Here is a 16,709-nt window from a genome sequence, read left to right as displayed (position 1 = left end):
TGATAGCACATGTCCTAGGATGATGCCCCTAGCCACAAGAGAGGTGGAGGCAACTAGAGAAGGCCTCAGCCCTTTTTTTAAAAAAATAACCCAATGGGAGACAGTAAGACCTAGGCGACCTCTTAGGAAATAGGTGACCAAATAGGCCTCAGCCAATGAGGAACTGGAGGAGGTCTAAATAAATAGGCTATGTTCCTTGCCCCACGTGTGACCCTGTAAAATGGGCACCCACTCTTGAGAGTGTTATTAAAAGTCTCATTTTTGCCAGGCTTCTGTTTCCTAGTCCGTCATTTGAAATTTGGACAGGTGAGCCATTTCTCACAAATCCCTGCTCCACCACTTTAACAGATGTGTGACTTTAATAAGAAATGTTCTGTACCTCAGTTTCCTCTTCTGTAGGTTGGGTATGTGAAAAGTAACTTCGCAGGGTTGTTGAGAGGATTGAAATGAGTTAACACATGAAAAGCACCCAAAGTCTTCCTGGCACTCTAAGTTGTTTTCTGCATCTCAGCTCCTAGGCACTGCTTCCCCCTGGACACTGGCCCATACCACCCCAGATGCTGTGCTAAGAGCACCATGGAACATGCAGAGTCCCAGGCACCTCCGCAAATTGAAGCTAGACCTCCTCCCATCTACCACCCATCCAGAGTTAGATGATTTGTACAGACCTGGTGAATTTCTCAAAATCTTCAAAGTCCATTTTCTTTGACTGTTTCCTAGCGGATAAGAGAGAGAGATATCTAGTCAGGAGAGGGGAAATCCAGGTTGGTGGGGTCTCAGAGAGTAAGTTGGAGGCCTCAGGATGGGTCCATCTCTGAATCTAAACCAGAGCTTTGAAAGGAGAATTTTTTTTCTATTTGGGTTGGGGCCCTAACTCTGTCCTCCCATGCTCCAGTGGAATATATAGTGGGCTTGGGTCAGCCAGACCTGGGCTCATCACCTGGCTGGCTGGGTGACTCTGGGTAAGTCACTTCCCCTTTCAGAACCTCAGTTTTCTAATTTCCCAGAATGGAGATTAGTGATGAGAGATGCTCAATAATCTGAATCATTTCTGGGCCCCCAGCTTCCACTTTCCCTGCCACAGCTGAATCCAGCCTTGGAGATAAGGATGGTAAACACCAACTCTCCAAACCTTGGGCCTGGCAGACATCACTAATCAACCACAGCACTCTTTCCCAGCTACCTGCATTCGGCCTCAGAATCTTACACAGCACAGTCTAAGTAGCAACACGAGCCCAATGCCCATCCCCGCCCTCGGTAACCTTTCTTTATCCTTTATAGGTGTGGCCAACCTAAGCATGGACAAGAGTCCTGTCCTCAAGTTCCCTCCCACTTCCTAGGTTCTCGGTTCAGGATCAGAAAGGACCTTCTAGGCCACTACCGCCTGCCTGGCTCATGCTTGCTTCTTCCCATCCAGAGTGTGGACAGGGCCCACCTGCAGGCCCAGGCCACTCTTGCACTTGAGAACATCCTGACAACAACAGTCATTGCTTGGGTGCCAACATCTGCCAAACACCAAGCTAAGAAGTTTACATGCATTTTTTCTCTCGTCCTCATTGTATATTGTAGGAGCTATTATGCCCATTTTACAGATGAAGATGCTGGTGCTCAGAGAGTGAAGTACTTTGTCCATTTTTCCGAAGCTTGTCTGATTGCCACTCAGCTCTGCTGCATCCCACCCCAGCCCTTCTGTCCATACCACCCCAGTGGGCAGCTAGCACGGACCCAGAGTATGGGTAGATCCTAGGCCCCTCCCCCCTCATGGTATCCAGTCAGCTCTCCCCTCCTTCTCCCATGCTGGCCCCATCCCTCTGCAGGATTCTGCTTGTTCTCCAGTCTGCAGTCACCATGGTAGCTGGCTCATCACCTGCCACGTTTCACCTCCTTCCAAAGAAGGAGATTGTCTTTTTCTTTTCTGTTCTTTTGAGAGTATATGTATTAAAGCTGGAGACAGTGAAACAAGGAAGGCCTTAGGATCTAAGAAGCAACAGGAGAGAGCCTCCGTGGGACTGCTTTGGCTCACTGGGAAGTCAGAGAAAGGGCCTTGGAGACAGGTTCAGGGCATTAGCCCGGATGAACTGCCACTGCCCATTGCTCCCTGGTTGTGAGTCTCATGGGGACTCTTAGTGTTTAGGAGATGCAAACGTGAGAGGGAAGAAAGGTGTGGGCATACTCCTGGGGGGTCAAGAAGGATATTTTCTTAGAGAGGACTCCAAGTTAACCTGAGAGTCAGACATAGTACCCAGTGCAGAGTTCTTTTCTCCTCCCAGGAGCTATAAGCCCCTTCCCGCCAGAGAAGGTGGGGCAGGGGAAGGGGCTGTGCTCTGCAGCACTCATGACACTGGGCCCATAATTGCTGAGGGGCCTCCTGATTCTCTAAGAAGGCTCTCTTTTTAATCTTTCCAGAGAGCTTGAGATCACGTAGGATACAGCCAGGATGGTAGCTGTGTGGGAGTGAGGTGAGGTGGCTGTAGACCTTAGACATATGCCAGGGGGGACACTGGGGACTAGTCAGGCTTGGTGACTCGGTTGGATGTGCAGGGTTAGGACAGAGACACTGGTACAATATGACATCCCAAGTAAGTCAGCATCCCAGCTTCTGTAGCTGATGGACAGCAGCAAGGCAGGAGGCAAAGGGAAAGGGGAAGGGACAGGGGGTTTGACACTCAGCTTGTTGGTCTTCTTAGCCGCAAGCTCTTTGAAGCCCATGGACTTGAGCAGGGCTGCAGTTGGGCTGAGGAGGAGGTCCACGTAGTAGCCTCCTGGCTGCCGGATGGGGCGCACCTCGTCCTTCTGGAAAATGATCTTGTCCCCTGGGTACAGCAGGGCTGTGAGCAGCAAGAGAAACATGGCCTGTCAGCCCAACACCCCACCCCACACACCTGAGGGTTTGTGGCAGAGGGCAGAGAAGGGTCTTTAAAAAAAACAATAAAGTCACATTTTTGTTTAAAAAGATTTTTCTTATATACATGGTTTAACTTTTAAATTTTAAATGATTATAGATTAAATTGCAAAAATAGTGCAGAGGGTCTCTTACCCTCCAACCATGACGTGGCATATATAGGCATACCTGGTTTTATTGCATTTGGCTTTATTTCACACTTAACAGGTGGTACTTTTTTTTTTTACAAATGGAAAGCAAAACCCTCTACCAGTAAAAAGATTATGACTTGTTTTATTGGGATACTTGCTTCTGTTATAGTGGTCTGGAACGGAACATGCAATATCTCCAAGGTATGCCTGTAACTACTGCAAGATCAGAAAATGGAGTTGGTAAAATACTGCTAGCTGGACCAGAGTTAAGGGAGTTTATAACCAGGTTCGCAATGGCCCTGGGGCTGGGGTGTAATTAGGACAGAGTATGAGGCCGCACACTCTACAGGGGTGTCCTTGTCAGGAGTCCCAGGAAGAGGTGTGTATGGAGAATTTACCTGAGCTTCACTAGGTTAACTTAGACCTAGTTGATGGCAGTTTTCTCCTTACCTAGAGTTAGTCTCACAGGTAACCTTGGTAGGCTTTTCGAAGAAGTGCAGTACATTAAAAACACTAGGCCAGGGTCTCCATCTTCCTGCAGCCATGGAGCAGTGCTTGTCCTAAGATGGTAACACCGGGGCCCTGGCCCAGTATGTAGCTCAGTTATTTAGAACGTCATCCCGATACGCCAAAGTTTTTGGTTCCATACCCAGTCAGGACACATTCAAGAAGTAACCAATGAATGCGTAAATAAGTGGAGCAACAAATCGATGTCTCTCTCTCTCTCTCTCTCTCTCTCTCTCTCTCTCTCTCTCTCTCTCTCCCCCTCTCCCTAAAATCAATAATTAAAAAAAAAAGTTGGTAAAATCCAAAGACCTCAAATACTAGAAAAATGAGGGGAAGGTTACACTCCTGGTTATTAATGTTGGTTATTTGTGGGGAGGGCAGGGATGTGCAGGTGAGAAAGGAGAAGAGGGAAGGGGATATGTAGCACCAACACTTTAAAAAGGTATACAGGGTGCTCTCCCTCCAGGGAGCATACTCTCACCCTTCCCTTCCCCTCCCTCTCCCCAGCCCGGCCCAGGCACCTTACCCTTAGCTTCCTCACTGCCAAGCTCTAAGGGCCCTTCCTTTACCTCTATAACTTGCTTGCTAAGCCCGTTTCTTCTAGGAATTACTTTTTCTACCTCTGTAATTTACCTAACAAACGTTTCTCTTACCAAAAAAAAAAAAGTATATAGGGTTTTAAAAGTACATTAAAAATACATACATGATTTTTAGAATATGATTTACATAAATAATTTTGTGTAAATGGAAAAGAAAAATAAGTTTGTGAAAGGACAATCACCGAAATATTAATGGTGGTTCACTCAGGCTGGAGTGGGATTTTTATTTTTATGTTTTCAAAAAAATTTAAGTGAGCAAATATTTATAAAATAAGAGGGAAGAAAAACAATGAAGCTATATTCACTGGGGAGAGGGCCAATGCCTCAGTGTTCTAGAATTCTGGCCCACGAGTGGGAGACCTGGAGTCTGAGCTCACCACATTCTCGTCTAGTACACAGACTCGGACATCTCGGTGCTTGTGCTTCTTTGTCTGTAGCAGAGCAGGCCCCTGCCATAAAGATAGCCAACGGATAGTGGCCAGGACAGCGGGACGTGTGCACCTCCATCTAGTATTCTAGAAATCCCATCTAAGAGCAAAGCAGGCTGAGCTGTTCTTCCCCTCCTTTCCTTCTTTCTTCCCAGTGTCCCCACAGCGGCTCTAGTCACAGATGGAACTAGAGTCTTTTCCATCTCGGTCAATCAAAGGCAAGAGGAAGCCCACCCACAGATGCTCCTGTGAACCCATGAATGTGAGATCCTGGCAACGGGAAGCTCATAGACCCGGGAGCTAGCAAAAGCCAGCAGTGGAGAGAAGCCAGGTTTCAGGCTCAGTCCCCAGCCTGCTGACAGGAACAGAGAGAGATTGAGAGAGAGAGAGAGAGAGAGAGAGAGAGAGAGAGAGAGAGAGAGAGATGGATGGATCTGCTGCTCCACCTATTTATGCATTCATTGGCTCCTATATATGCCCTGACTGGGGAACAAACCCACGACCTTGGTGTATGGGGACGACGCTCTAACCAACTGAGCTACCCAGCCAGGGTGTGACTGTTAACTCTTGTTCTTGGGTAAGTCTCTCTGTGTGCCCTTTCTCAGTGAACCTCATTTTCCAGCTCCCAGTATGGCCACAGCTTCTGCAAAGTTCCTACGGGAAAACCTCTGCCCTCATGCAACTTGCTGTTCATGTTTTTTAAGCACAGAGAGGAACTTGCCCATTAAATTTACAAAATCATCAATTTGGGGTGCCAGCATTGCTCTGTGGTTATCATGGAAATATTGCTCAGAAGCACACAGTCTACTCGGAGACGTGGAGGGTTCAGGTCTGTTTGGATGTATGAAAACACAGTTCTTCCCCCAAGCACAGGGTGGAACCAGTATGGAAATCCTGGTGTTGAGTCCTGTTGTCTGAGCAGGGAGCAAAGGGCCTCAGCAGAACCTGACTCCTGCCTGGTGCATTCCTACCTCGGTGCTGCAGAAGGATCAAACAGGGGGCCTGGCTAGGGAGGCGGTGTTGGAAACACCCAGTACAGCATAGCAGTTGTCACTTCTACCAAATCTCCCTCTTGGAAACTGGGATTGTTCCTTTATGCTCAACTTCAGGGCTCCCTTGCTCGGAACTCCTGTCCTCCAGAATGCCAGCTCCCCAAGCTCATCTGGGGATCCCAGACCTCCAGGCTTGTAGAACTTGTGGAGCTACAGGTTTTCTAAAACTCCGTGTAACAGCAATGCCCCCGCCACAAGTTACAGCAGCTGGACTGGGTGCATGTCAGCTGGGGAGGGGCAAACCTCAGGTGAACATCTGAGGCATCTCTCTGGGGCCAGCCACGGAGGCCCTTACCTTTTATGAGGATGTCCTCCGTCAGCGGGAGGCCATAGTCCTGACAGACCTTCTGGCACTTCAGGTAGAGCAGAAAGGTGTCCGTTCGGAACTGATTGATGAGCTCGCCCATCTCCCCGGGGATGGTGGACGGGAGGCAGTGGTTGTCAAAATGCTTATTCCCACTGCGCACCAGGCGGCACTGCTCCGTGTACTGGATGGAGGGGATTGTGAGCTGCAGAGAGAAAAGCAGTTGGCACACACTTCCCTTCACCTTGCCTCTTTCCTCCTGGCCTGAAGGCTGACAATCTATGTTTCTACACAAGGTCACCATGAGGGGCAATGGCAAAGAATGGGACCCAAGTTCAGGTTTTGAAGTCAGTGGCCGGGGAGAAAAATCACACGTGGTCAGCACATGCGGCCGTTATACAGATGTGCACACATGATGGTGTAATATATACGGTAGGGTACAGTGCAGATGCCCCACATGTGTCCTATTGAAATGTTACATACAAGGGTTTAGCTGCAAGAGAATTTAAATTACGTGCAGCCATCTGTGACTTGAGGTGGAAGCCACATGTTAAGGATGGCAGAGCGAGGTCGAAGAGGCCTGGGCAGTGTGTAGCCACTTTTGGCCGCCTTATTTATTTATTTACAAGGAAAGAAAAATCTGTCTTTTTAAAACTTCTAAAGCCAGAATCAGTAAAGTACATCTTACGGGCCAAATCTGGGCCACCACCTGTTTTTAGAAATGAAGTTTTATTGAAACACAGCTGCACTCATTTGTTTAGGTCTGTGGCTGCTCTTGTGCTCCAATAGCAGAGCTGACTTGTTGCGACAGAGACAGTAGGGCCCAAAAAGCCTAAAACATTTATTATCTGGCCCTAGGAAAGTTTGCCACTCACTGCTCTAACATTTTGGGTTTTCTTGTCATGCAACTGAATCAGATCTTAGTTGGTATAGCATTTACCAATACCTAACATTTTATTATATAAATGACATTAAAATATGTGTCTATGTGTAGTATTATATTAATATTGTCTGCCTCCATGGCTAGACTGTCTCGACTGGCAGCTTCTTGAGGGGCTGTTTTGTTGTCTGCAGCACGTAGAAGAGTGTCTGGTACATCACAGACTCAATGAATATTCATTGGCTGAATTAATTCAGGCAATCAGTTCTTCCTTCCGTTACTGGTCATGTATATCTGGAGTGCCTACTCACTGCCACACCCCGTGCCAGGCTCTTGGGTTCCCACTGTGATGAACACACAGGCCTGGTCTCAGGATACAAAGTCATAATTAAAGAATGGGAGGAGGGGCCCTGGCCAGTGTGGCTTAGTTGGTTGGGCATCATTCCAGGCACTGAAGGCTTGCTGATTAGATTCCTGGTCAGAGCACATGCCCGGGTTTCAGGCTTGATCCCCATTAAGGGGTTTGCAGGAGGCAGATAATCGATGTTCCACTTTCACATCAATATTTCTCTCTCTCTAAAAATCAATTTAAAAAATCTAAAAAAAAAAAGAATGGGCCCGGCTGGTGTTGCTCAGTGGTTCAGCATTGACCCATGAACCAGGAGGTGGTGTTTCAATTCCAGGTCAGGGCACCTGCCCAGGTTTCAGGCTCAGTCCCCAATAGGGGGCATGCAGGAGGCAGCCGATTGATGATTTGCTCTCATCATTGATGTTTCTAGCTCCCTCTCCTCCCTCCCTTTCTCGGAAGTCAATAAAAAAAAAACTTTAAAAATCTATCTAAAAAAAAGCCTTGGCCAGTGGTCTCGGTGGTTAGAGTGCCAGTCTGGGCTTCAAAGGGTCTTGGATTTGATTCCTTGTCAAGGACACATACTGGGTTTTGGGTTCTCTCCCTGCCCCCATCGGGGCACATGGGGGAGACAAGCAGTTGGTGTGTCTCTCTCGCATCAATATTCCTCTCTTCCCTCTCACCTCCCTCTCTTCCGCTCTCTCTGAAAAAGTAATGGAAAAAGTATCCTCAGGTGAGGATTAACAACAACAACAACAAAGAATGGGAGGAGGGGAACCTGATACTTTCAGAAACATTATCGCATTTCCTTTTCACAGAAATCTTGTGAGGTAGGTATTGTTCTTATTATCCAGACGAGGGAACAGAAAGGTAAAGCATCTGCTCCCAAGTCCCAGCAGCTAGAAGGGGGTGCAGGTGCAGGGGATTTGCCCCGTGTCCTCCCACTTTGGCTGGGGTACCTTGGTCTGCCGCTTCCTCTGCCGGTACCGCTTGCCAATGTCTTCCATGTCCTCCAGGCTCAAGGGCCTTGCCTCCATCGTAGTGTCAACCACAGGCACAGTCAGCTGGTCCATCTTGGGAGGCTTTGGAGCTAAATTCACCTGCTTCTTGGACAGCTGCCGAGACAAAGCTTTGCGCTTGGAAGACCTAAAATAGGCTGGAGAGAAGAGATGAAGGAGGGACTGAGAGGATGCCCAGCCATGGAATCCATCAAGCAGTTAACCAATGTCACCGTGCAAGCACCAGAACATCCCTCTGCTCATATTCCATGTGTCCAGTCAGTGCCATCTGCGATACACCTTGAAGGAGCCCCTTCTCTCCATCTCCACTATGGCCTCCTCCCTCACCTGTACCACGCCCTCAGCCTTCATGTTTCGGTTCTTATTCTCTAGCATCCTGTTTTCACCAAACAGCAAACAGGACCTTTAAAAGATATAAATCACATCCCTTCATTCCCCTGCTTAGAACTCGCTCCTGTCTTTACACAGCACTTATACACTAAAACCCAGAATCCTCTCCTTGGTCTGCAAGGCCTTGCAGGATTTGGCCTCAGCCAACCATCTACCTCGTCCACTTGACCCACCTCCAACTGTTCACTTCTCACTCACTCCACCCATCTCCCCTTTTCAGAGAGGCCCTCCCTGACTCCCCTACACACACACACACACACACACACACACACACACACACACACTATCCTATTGTCTTCAAAGCATTAATCACTACCGAACATCATCTTGGTTAACCTTTACATGGAAACTCATTGAAGGCAGGGGCGTTGGCTTTTTCACTGCTATCTCCCTAGTTCCTAGAAGAGTCTAGCACATAGTAGGTGTTCAACGAAGATCTAAATGAATGAGAACATACTATTGCCCCTGCCCTGGTTCAGGCCTGCATCGTCCCTGGCTGAAATCCAGGCCCTACCACCTTCTGGTTTGAAAAAAGTGGACAAGTGGTCAGCCTCTCTGAGCTTTAGCTTCTTCCTTGAAAAGCATGAATAGTAGCCCTGTCGTCCAGGGACTTAAAAGATAAATTGAGCTAATGCTGTAGGTAAAGCTACCCAGCTTACAAAGGGTGCCCCAAATGCTATCACTTTCTTTCTCGTGAGCCAAGGACCCAGACTCTTGCCCCTGCTGCCCCTTTGGGCAAAGCAAGAGACTCCCAAGTCTGCTCACCCTACTTTCTGCAGCTCTCCAGAGAAAAAGAGCTCAGCTATGACAACTGTGATAGCACCATTTAAGCAAATACCTGTTGCTTGGCTTCAAGTCTACTTATGCTATATAATAAAAGCCTAATATGCTAAGTGTCTGGTCATCCCATCGTCTGTTCAACCGATCAAAGCGTAATATGCTAATGATATGCTAAGGCTGCTCAACCACTTGCACTGACCACCAGGGAGCAAACACTCCAACAGGTAGGCTAGCTTGCTGCTGGGGTCTAGCCAATTGGGACTGAGCGAGATAGGCTGGACATGCCCTGGAGCCCTCCTGCAGTCCCTCCCCGGCTGACCAACCTCCCGCATCACTCCCCGGCCCTGATCGTGCACCTGTGGGGTCCCTCAGCCTAGCCTGCACCCTCTTGTAAACTGGGACCCCTTGGGAATGTTGGAGAGCTGGTTTTGGCCTGATCCTGCTTAACACAGAAGCCGCCCCCTGGTGGTCAGTGCGCTTCCACGGGGAGCACCGCTCAGCCAGAAGCCAGGCTCATGGCTGGCGAGCACAGCAGCAGTGGTGGGAGCCTCCCCCGCCTCCACAGCAGTGCTAAGAATATCCTACTGACGGATTGGGCCTAAGCCATCAGTCAGACATCCCCCGAGGGCTCCGGGACTGCGAGAGGGCGCAGACCGGGCTGAGGGAGCCCCCCCCCCCCAAGTGCACGAATTTCATGCACTGGGCTTCTAGTTGGTAAATAATAGGCCCCAGATACCTTTGCTGCAAATATGTATCACGGCACAATGGGGTCATTCACTCAATGACTTGCAGCCAACTACATGGAAAACAATTAGCTTTGGTGATTTATAATGAAAAGGCTAAGAGAGCACGGGTTGGAAAGCACTCCCAACTCAAGGCGACCCTGATGGTGTTCTGGACATGAAAGGTGCGAGAGATTACTGCTGTGGGGGTGGTGAGACCCAGGAGGCAACTATGGGGGAACTCAGGTTCCCTGGGACTTGGTGGGAGTGAGGGTGCCTCTGCCCAGTAGCTTGTTGAGACTAGAGGTCAGAAGTCTGCATGCTGTGCTGTGACACTCCAGGGGACTGAGGAATGGATGCTCTAAGGAGCTGCCTGCTGTCCTCAAAAGAACCAGCCAGTGAGGTCACTGAGCACCCAGCTCAGTGTGACTGGGGACTCCAGAGGCACTGCCTAAATCTTCACCTATGCAAGGAACCCCTTCCACTACCCCGCTAGGGTTCTTACATGACCTTGGGGAGGATGAGGAGCTTCTCCTCCTCAACTATGTCTGAAATTAAGTTCCTGATAACCTGGGAGGTGGGGGCAAAGCAAGATTTGCATCATTTAGTAAAAGGAAGATGTGGTTATATTTGGGGAGGGCTCTGGAATGGTGGGTGGTGGTTAAAGGAGGGCTTTAATATTATCTGTAGCTGTTCAAATTTTTTTTAAATTCTTTATTAGTTAAGGTATTACAAATGTGTCCTCATTCCCCCCATTAACAATCTTTTTTTTTTTACAATAACTAACCTATAAAGAAGCATGATGCACCCTTGTGTTGTAAAATTCATATCCAGAGCTATGGCAAGTACATTTCTAACTTGCCTCTGTGCGTCTACACAGATGTGGCTCTAGAAGCACATGGCTTGGCAAATGGAACCAGAGCTGTGCACAATCTGTGCAAAACTCGTATCCCTCCTTCAAAACCCAGTCCAGATAGTAGAATACCAAAGTAGACTCTGAACATGTGCTAATTCTGGTTTCTGAATTTAGTTAGCTTTTTATCAATAAGGTGGGGATTAGTAGTAAGAAGGCCTTGGACCCACATACAAATAGAAGGGCTTGGCATTGGGTTCTCAGCCTATCAAGTGGGCTTTGGTGGGCTGAAACCACCCTTTGAGAACCATCCCTTAAGGATAAGGACTGGGCCTCATCCAGCTTTAAATGGACAAGGTAGCTTGGTACTCCAGAAAATATCTACTTGTTTGACCTCTGGGCCTGGACATTCCAGAGGCTTGGCCTACCTACAGTAAGCCAAAGTTGGAGAACACACTCAGGAAATGAGCCAAGGCTGCCTCTACCATGCTTGCTCCAAGATTGGGGAAGTGAAGGCACGGGGGTGGGGGTGGATACCTACAATCCTTTGTAGTTCTCAGCATGCTTTTCTGCTGAGCCAAGGACCACTGCTTGTAGGTGTTGCTCAGGCTATCCATGGTGATGCTGTTGTGCTTCCCCAGAGAGCTGAGATAGATCACAATATCCTCTATCTCCTGGTTTCCCAGAGGGACTTCAAGCTGAAGAGAGAAGAGAAGACCCAAATTGGACAGGCTCCGATCCAAATATCCTATCAGAATGGCCAAGGCCTCGTCAGCCTGGCCCCACCTTGTAGTCTGGTTTTATCTACAGCCATTCCCAGCTCCAAGGTCCCTGCCACAAGAGCTCAGAGCCCTTTCCTGGCTGCAAACACACCCCTCAATTTCTCACCCTTCCCATTACTCAAATGCCTCCCTTTCAAAGCCTGAAAAACTTCTATCCCTTCTTCAAAACCCAGTCCAGATATGCCATCATCTTTGCAGAATCTGTTACATCTTACTCTGGGCTCCCACCTGACTTCTTATCAATGCCAATGCCAGCTTTCCTATGATAGATTTGAAGAAGGATTTCACATGTCTATCATCCTTGCCCACGAGGGACACATAAGCCTCCCTTAACTGAGGGTAAATAGGATAAAAAATACAATACATATCACTCTTTTAAGGAATGAGCAACTTTGCAGGAGCACAGTGCTTACCAGCCTGACAAATATTCAAGAAGAAACATTTTAAAAGGAATATAATTTTGTTCTTCAGCTTCTTTAGATAGCAGTCACTGTTACTGAGCTTTTTATAAAGCAGATCAGAACTCTCCAAGTATGAAAAGATTTAATGTTTTGTCATCTTGGTTATGATGAAAAACAATTTATCTTTTTGTTGTTTTCAATGCTTTGAAATGTTCAGATAAGTACATGTCATAAAATGATGATGTGAAAACTGGGATGATTTAAAATCATAAAAGGTGTGGCATCAGCTTTCTAGAATTATTTTACAAGGAACCTTGTATTTGAAGTATATACAAACTTAATTCAGCAAACTTTTTCTGTAAAGTGCCAGATAGTAAATATTTAGGCTCCATGAGCCGTATGGTCTCTGTCATAAGCACTCAACTCTGCCATCATAGCATGAAAGCAGCCTTGACAATCCCTAGATGACTGAGTGTGGCTGTGTTCCAGTAGCACTTTATTTACAAAAAGAGGGAGCAGGCTGGATTTGACTCCAGGGCCATAGTTAGCACGCCCCTGCACAGCCAACAGAACCTTCTATAATGATGGAAATGATCTCAATCTGTGTGTTGCAGTAGAGGAACTGCTTACCACATGCGACTATTGAGAACTCAAAATGTAGCTGGTGCGACTGAGGGACTGGACTTTTCATTTTATTTATAATTAATTTACATTTGGAATAGCCAGTGAAATTGTGGTCCAGTACCAAGGGTATCACTGGGAGCTGCACAGAGATACTGAGTCAGAAGCTGCTTTTTCTTTCTTTTAGTATTTTTTTTTATTGTCTAAAGTTTTACATATGTCTTCTTTTCCCCAATTGACCCCTCTCCCCCCAGCCATTCCCACCCCAGGCAAGCCCCCACCGCCCCAGTGTCTGTGTCCATTAGTTATGTTAATATACATGCATACAAGTCCTTTGGTTGCTCTCTAACCCCTCCTCCCCTACCATTTGTCTCTGGATCTATTCTTGTTCATCAAATTATGTTGATCAGTATATCCCACATATGAGTGAGATCATGTGATATTTATTTTCTCCGACTGGCTTATTTCACTTAGCATAATGTTCTCCAGTTCCATCCATGCTGTTGCAAATGGTAAAAGTTCCTTCTTTTTTATAGCGGCGTAGTATTCCATTGTGTAGATGTATCACAGTTTTTTAATCCACTCATCTGCTGATGGGCACTTAGGCTGTTTCCAAATCTTAGCTATGGTGAATTGTGCTGCTATGAACATAGGGGTGCATATATCCTTTCTGATTGGTGTTTCTGGTTTCTTGGGATATAGTCCTAGAAGTGGGATCACTGGGTCAAATAGAAGCTGCATTTTCATAAGACTATGTGATTCTATGTGATTCATATGCCAGTGACAGTTGGAAAAGCTCTAGAAGGTTCTAGAGGCAGGACTGAAGTCCCAGCAATCTCAGTGCTCAATTCAGGGCAAGGATGGGCAGCTGGCTGATTATGGGGCCAGCTCTGCAGACTTTCCACTCAGACTTTCAAGGTCAGACCAGTGCAGGGGGTGGTTTTAGGGGTTTGATGTGGCTGCAGGTTAAACCGCATTTTCCCATCTGGCTTTGCAAGTGATAAGACTGATAGTTTGAGTTCCCCGAGTTTCCTTTTCACTTGGTCCAGGGTCAGGGGTGGCAGCATGGACTCCCTCCCCACTTAGGCCAGCCTAGAGGGAGCACGGGAGGTACTTACCACCTTCAGAGCCATAATGAACAGCTCCCTGGAGATCGCCTGGTTATTGCCCTGTTCCACCCTGGCAAATATATCCAGGATCTTCATGTTGTGGCTGCGCAGGTAGGAGTACAAGACAAACAGGGCAGAGGGCTTGGGCAGTCGGAGCTGGGGTATCGGTTGGTGGAACGGTCGGACGATTTTCTTCTGAATGAGGAAAGCAAGTGGGACAGAAGGGAGAGTTCAGGGGAGACAGGCCAATGAAACATGATCCCCAGAGTTAGGGAGAAATGGGAGAGGGAGAGGCTGAGCAGCTCTGAACAGACAGCAACATAAAGTGCGTAGAACACTGGATTCAGGCAACCGCAGGACAACTGCATTCTGCCACAGAACTCCTGGGAGACTTTGCTTTGCTGGGCCTCAACAGAAACAAGAGGCTTGGACAATATGAGAGCTAGAATTTTATTCTTATCCACATCTCTCTGGTCAGACCCGTCAGTATTATAATCCCCCGGGGCTCTCAGTGCACCAAAATACGTGCTTCTGCTTGGAGCCAGATCTCCCACCTCCGGCCTTTGCTCCAGCTGGGCCTTCTGCCTAAGTAAATGCCTTTTCTTCTTTCTCTACCTGTCCAAATCGTCGTCCTCCTCCTCCAATTCCAGGTGAATGGGAACATTTAGAAATAACACTGCCTTACCTTGCTGCAGCACCTGGCAGTTTACAAAGGGCCTTCCTGTTCCCTAGCTTACAGCTCCTCTGTGCTATTCACGGCCTGTAGCAAACTGTAAAGTCATTCTCTCTCCTGGGGTGGTTTTTAAATATAGCCCCAAATCCTTCAACTCTCCTCCCCTCTGAGATGGAGACGAATTCCCCTCCCCTCAGTGGAGGCAATACTTAGTGACTTGCTTCTGACAAACAGAGAGGTAACAGTGCAAAGCTGCTGAAACTGAGACCTCCTGAGACAGGTTCTAGAAGGCACTGCACCCTCCTCCTTGTTTTCTCTTGGACCATTCACCGCTGCCATGTGGTGAGGACACTCAGGCAGCCCTAGGGAGAGGTCCGTGTGGCTAGGAACTGAGGTGTCCTGCCAACAGCCACATGAGCAAACTGCTTCGAAGCGAATCCTCCCACCCTAGTCAAGCTTCAGATGTTTGTGGCCCCCACCAGCATCCTGAGATGAAAAGACTTTGAGTGAGAGCCACCAAGCTAAGCTCCTCCCAGATTCCTGACTTGCAGAAAGAGTGAGAAAATAAGCCCTTGCTGCTTTAAGTCATTTTGGGGTATTTGTTCCCCAGCAATAGATAACTAATGCACCTCTGTTTAAGGACTTCTGTTTGCTGCTCTGTGAAATGGGGTGAATGATCCCCATCCTGCCCCTCATCCCCTCATCTGGCAAATGGGGCTGCTCACCTTGGTGGGGCTGGGAGGAATCAAGTGGGCCATCAGCGGGTCCACAGGGTGCTCCTTTTGGGTCATGCGTAAGATCTTGGCCTCTGAAGGCGTGAGGCTGGACTTGTTCTGCAGCCACCTGTCTACGTTGACACATGACTCTAGTTCCTGCCGAAATTTCAACCTCTGGCTCATCCAGGTTCTCACATCCTCCGGGGGCTCTTGGACATCCCTGGCTTCCAGGGCTTTGAAGCTGGGGATGATTTGTGAGGGAGCCTGGGGCTGTGGTGTTGGATTGACAACGGAAGTCGCATCTTCCTCTCGAGGCAAGATGATGATCCGCCGGCGGCTTCGAGGCAGGTGGAAGTCCTTCTGCTTGAACTGCTTGAAGCAGTGGGCAATGACCAGTTCAGGGTTGAAGACGGGACCCCTGCTGGCATCTTCATCACTAGCGGAGGTCTGAGACTGGCAGAATCCTTGGGGGAAGATCGTTAAAACGTGAGTTTCTTTCAGGAAGAGGACAAAGGAGTCAGGAGGGAAAAACTCTTTAGCACCAGGCTGGGCCCCGGGGCACCTGGTTTCCATGCCCAGCTTTATCATCATCTTCCTATAATGATGAAGACAATTACCTGTGACTCCCACGGCAGGCACTATGCTAAGGGCTTTGTGAGCTTTCTCTTATTTAATTGTCTCATCAGATTCTACTCTTTTTTGTTGTTGTTGTTGTTAATCCTCACCCAAGGATATTTTCCATTGATTTTTAGGGCAAGTGGAAGAGAGAGGGAAAGACAGAGAGAAACATTGATATGAGAGAAACACATTGATTGGTTGCCTCCTGCACGAGCCCCAACCAGAGCCCGGGCGGGGAGAGGGATGGCGCGGGGAGCCTGCCACCAAGGTAGGTGCCCTTGACCGGAATCAAACCTGGGGCCCTTTGGTCCACAGGCCGATGCTCTATCCATTGAACCAAACCGGCTAGGGCTCAGATTCTACTCTTACTCCAACTCCCCAGTACTCCTAGTGGGCAATCAGAATGATCTTTTTCAAATGCCGTTCTTACCTGCTCTGGTCATCCAAAGCAGCATAGTGCTGTTAAGAGCAGAGGCCTCGATGCCAGAATGCTCCAGTCTGGGTCCTGGCCCTGCCACTTCTGACAGCATGGTCTTGGGCAAGTTCCTTAGCCTCTCCTTGTCTCAATTTCTTCGTGTGTAAACTGGGGATAATACCTACTTACTGAGTGGTGGAGATGTTTGGGATCAGTCCATTTTGGAGTTGCTTTGTTCACAGTAGCGTGCTGTTATTTTTTTATGTACGCACCCTTCGGCCATTTTGATACCTTTCCACGACTTTCCAAAGTAAGGTCCCATGACCCTTCTCTGCCACCCTTTCCTGCCTCATTACTTGCTCAGCTTTCCTTACTATGTCCCAGAGACCTTGGCTTCTAGGAATGATCCCTGAATGATCTAAGCCTCTTCCTGCCCAAGGGTTTTGCACATGCTGTTCCCT

At 48.1% G+C, this 16,709-nt stretch overlaps 1 protein-coding gene across 1 annotated transcript in view; it reads right to left on the bottom strand.

Annotated features, from left to right (window-relative positions):
* Window positions 1-16,341, bottom strand: part of EFCAB12 (EF-hand calcium binding domain 12) — a 17,324-nt gene extending 983 nt beyond the window's left edge. The window contains 8 exon segments of the mRNA XM_023749387.1: window positions 669-716; window positions 2,672-2,828; window positions 5,915-6,128; window positions 8,109-8,305; window positions 11,455-11,611; window positions 13,836-14,021; window positions 15,225-15,679; window positions 16,264-16,341. Coding sequence (XP_023605155.1) covers window positions 669-716; window positions 2,672-2,828; window positions 5,915-6,128; window positions 8,109-8,305; window positions 11,455-11,611; window positions 13,836-14,021; window positions 15,225-15,679; window positions 16,264-16,288 — 1,439 coding nt within the window. The 5' untranslated portion in view covers window positions 16,289-16,341.
* Between the last annotated feature and the right edge of the window lie 368 nt (window positions 16,342-16,709).

Source organism: Myotis lucifugus, unplaced genomic scaffold (genome assembly GCF_000147115.1).
Source record: "Myotis lucifugus unplaced genomic scaffold, Myoluc2.0 scaffold_8, whole genome shotgun sequence".
In the NCBI taxonomy this organism is placed as follows: Eukaryota; Metazoa; Chordata; class Mammalia; order Chiroptera; family Vespertilionidae; genus Myotis; species Myotis lucifugus.
The sequence above is the reverse complement of the archived record's forward strand: the minus strand, read 5'-3'. Positions and strand labels throughout refer to the sequence as shown.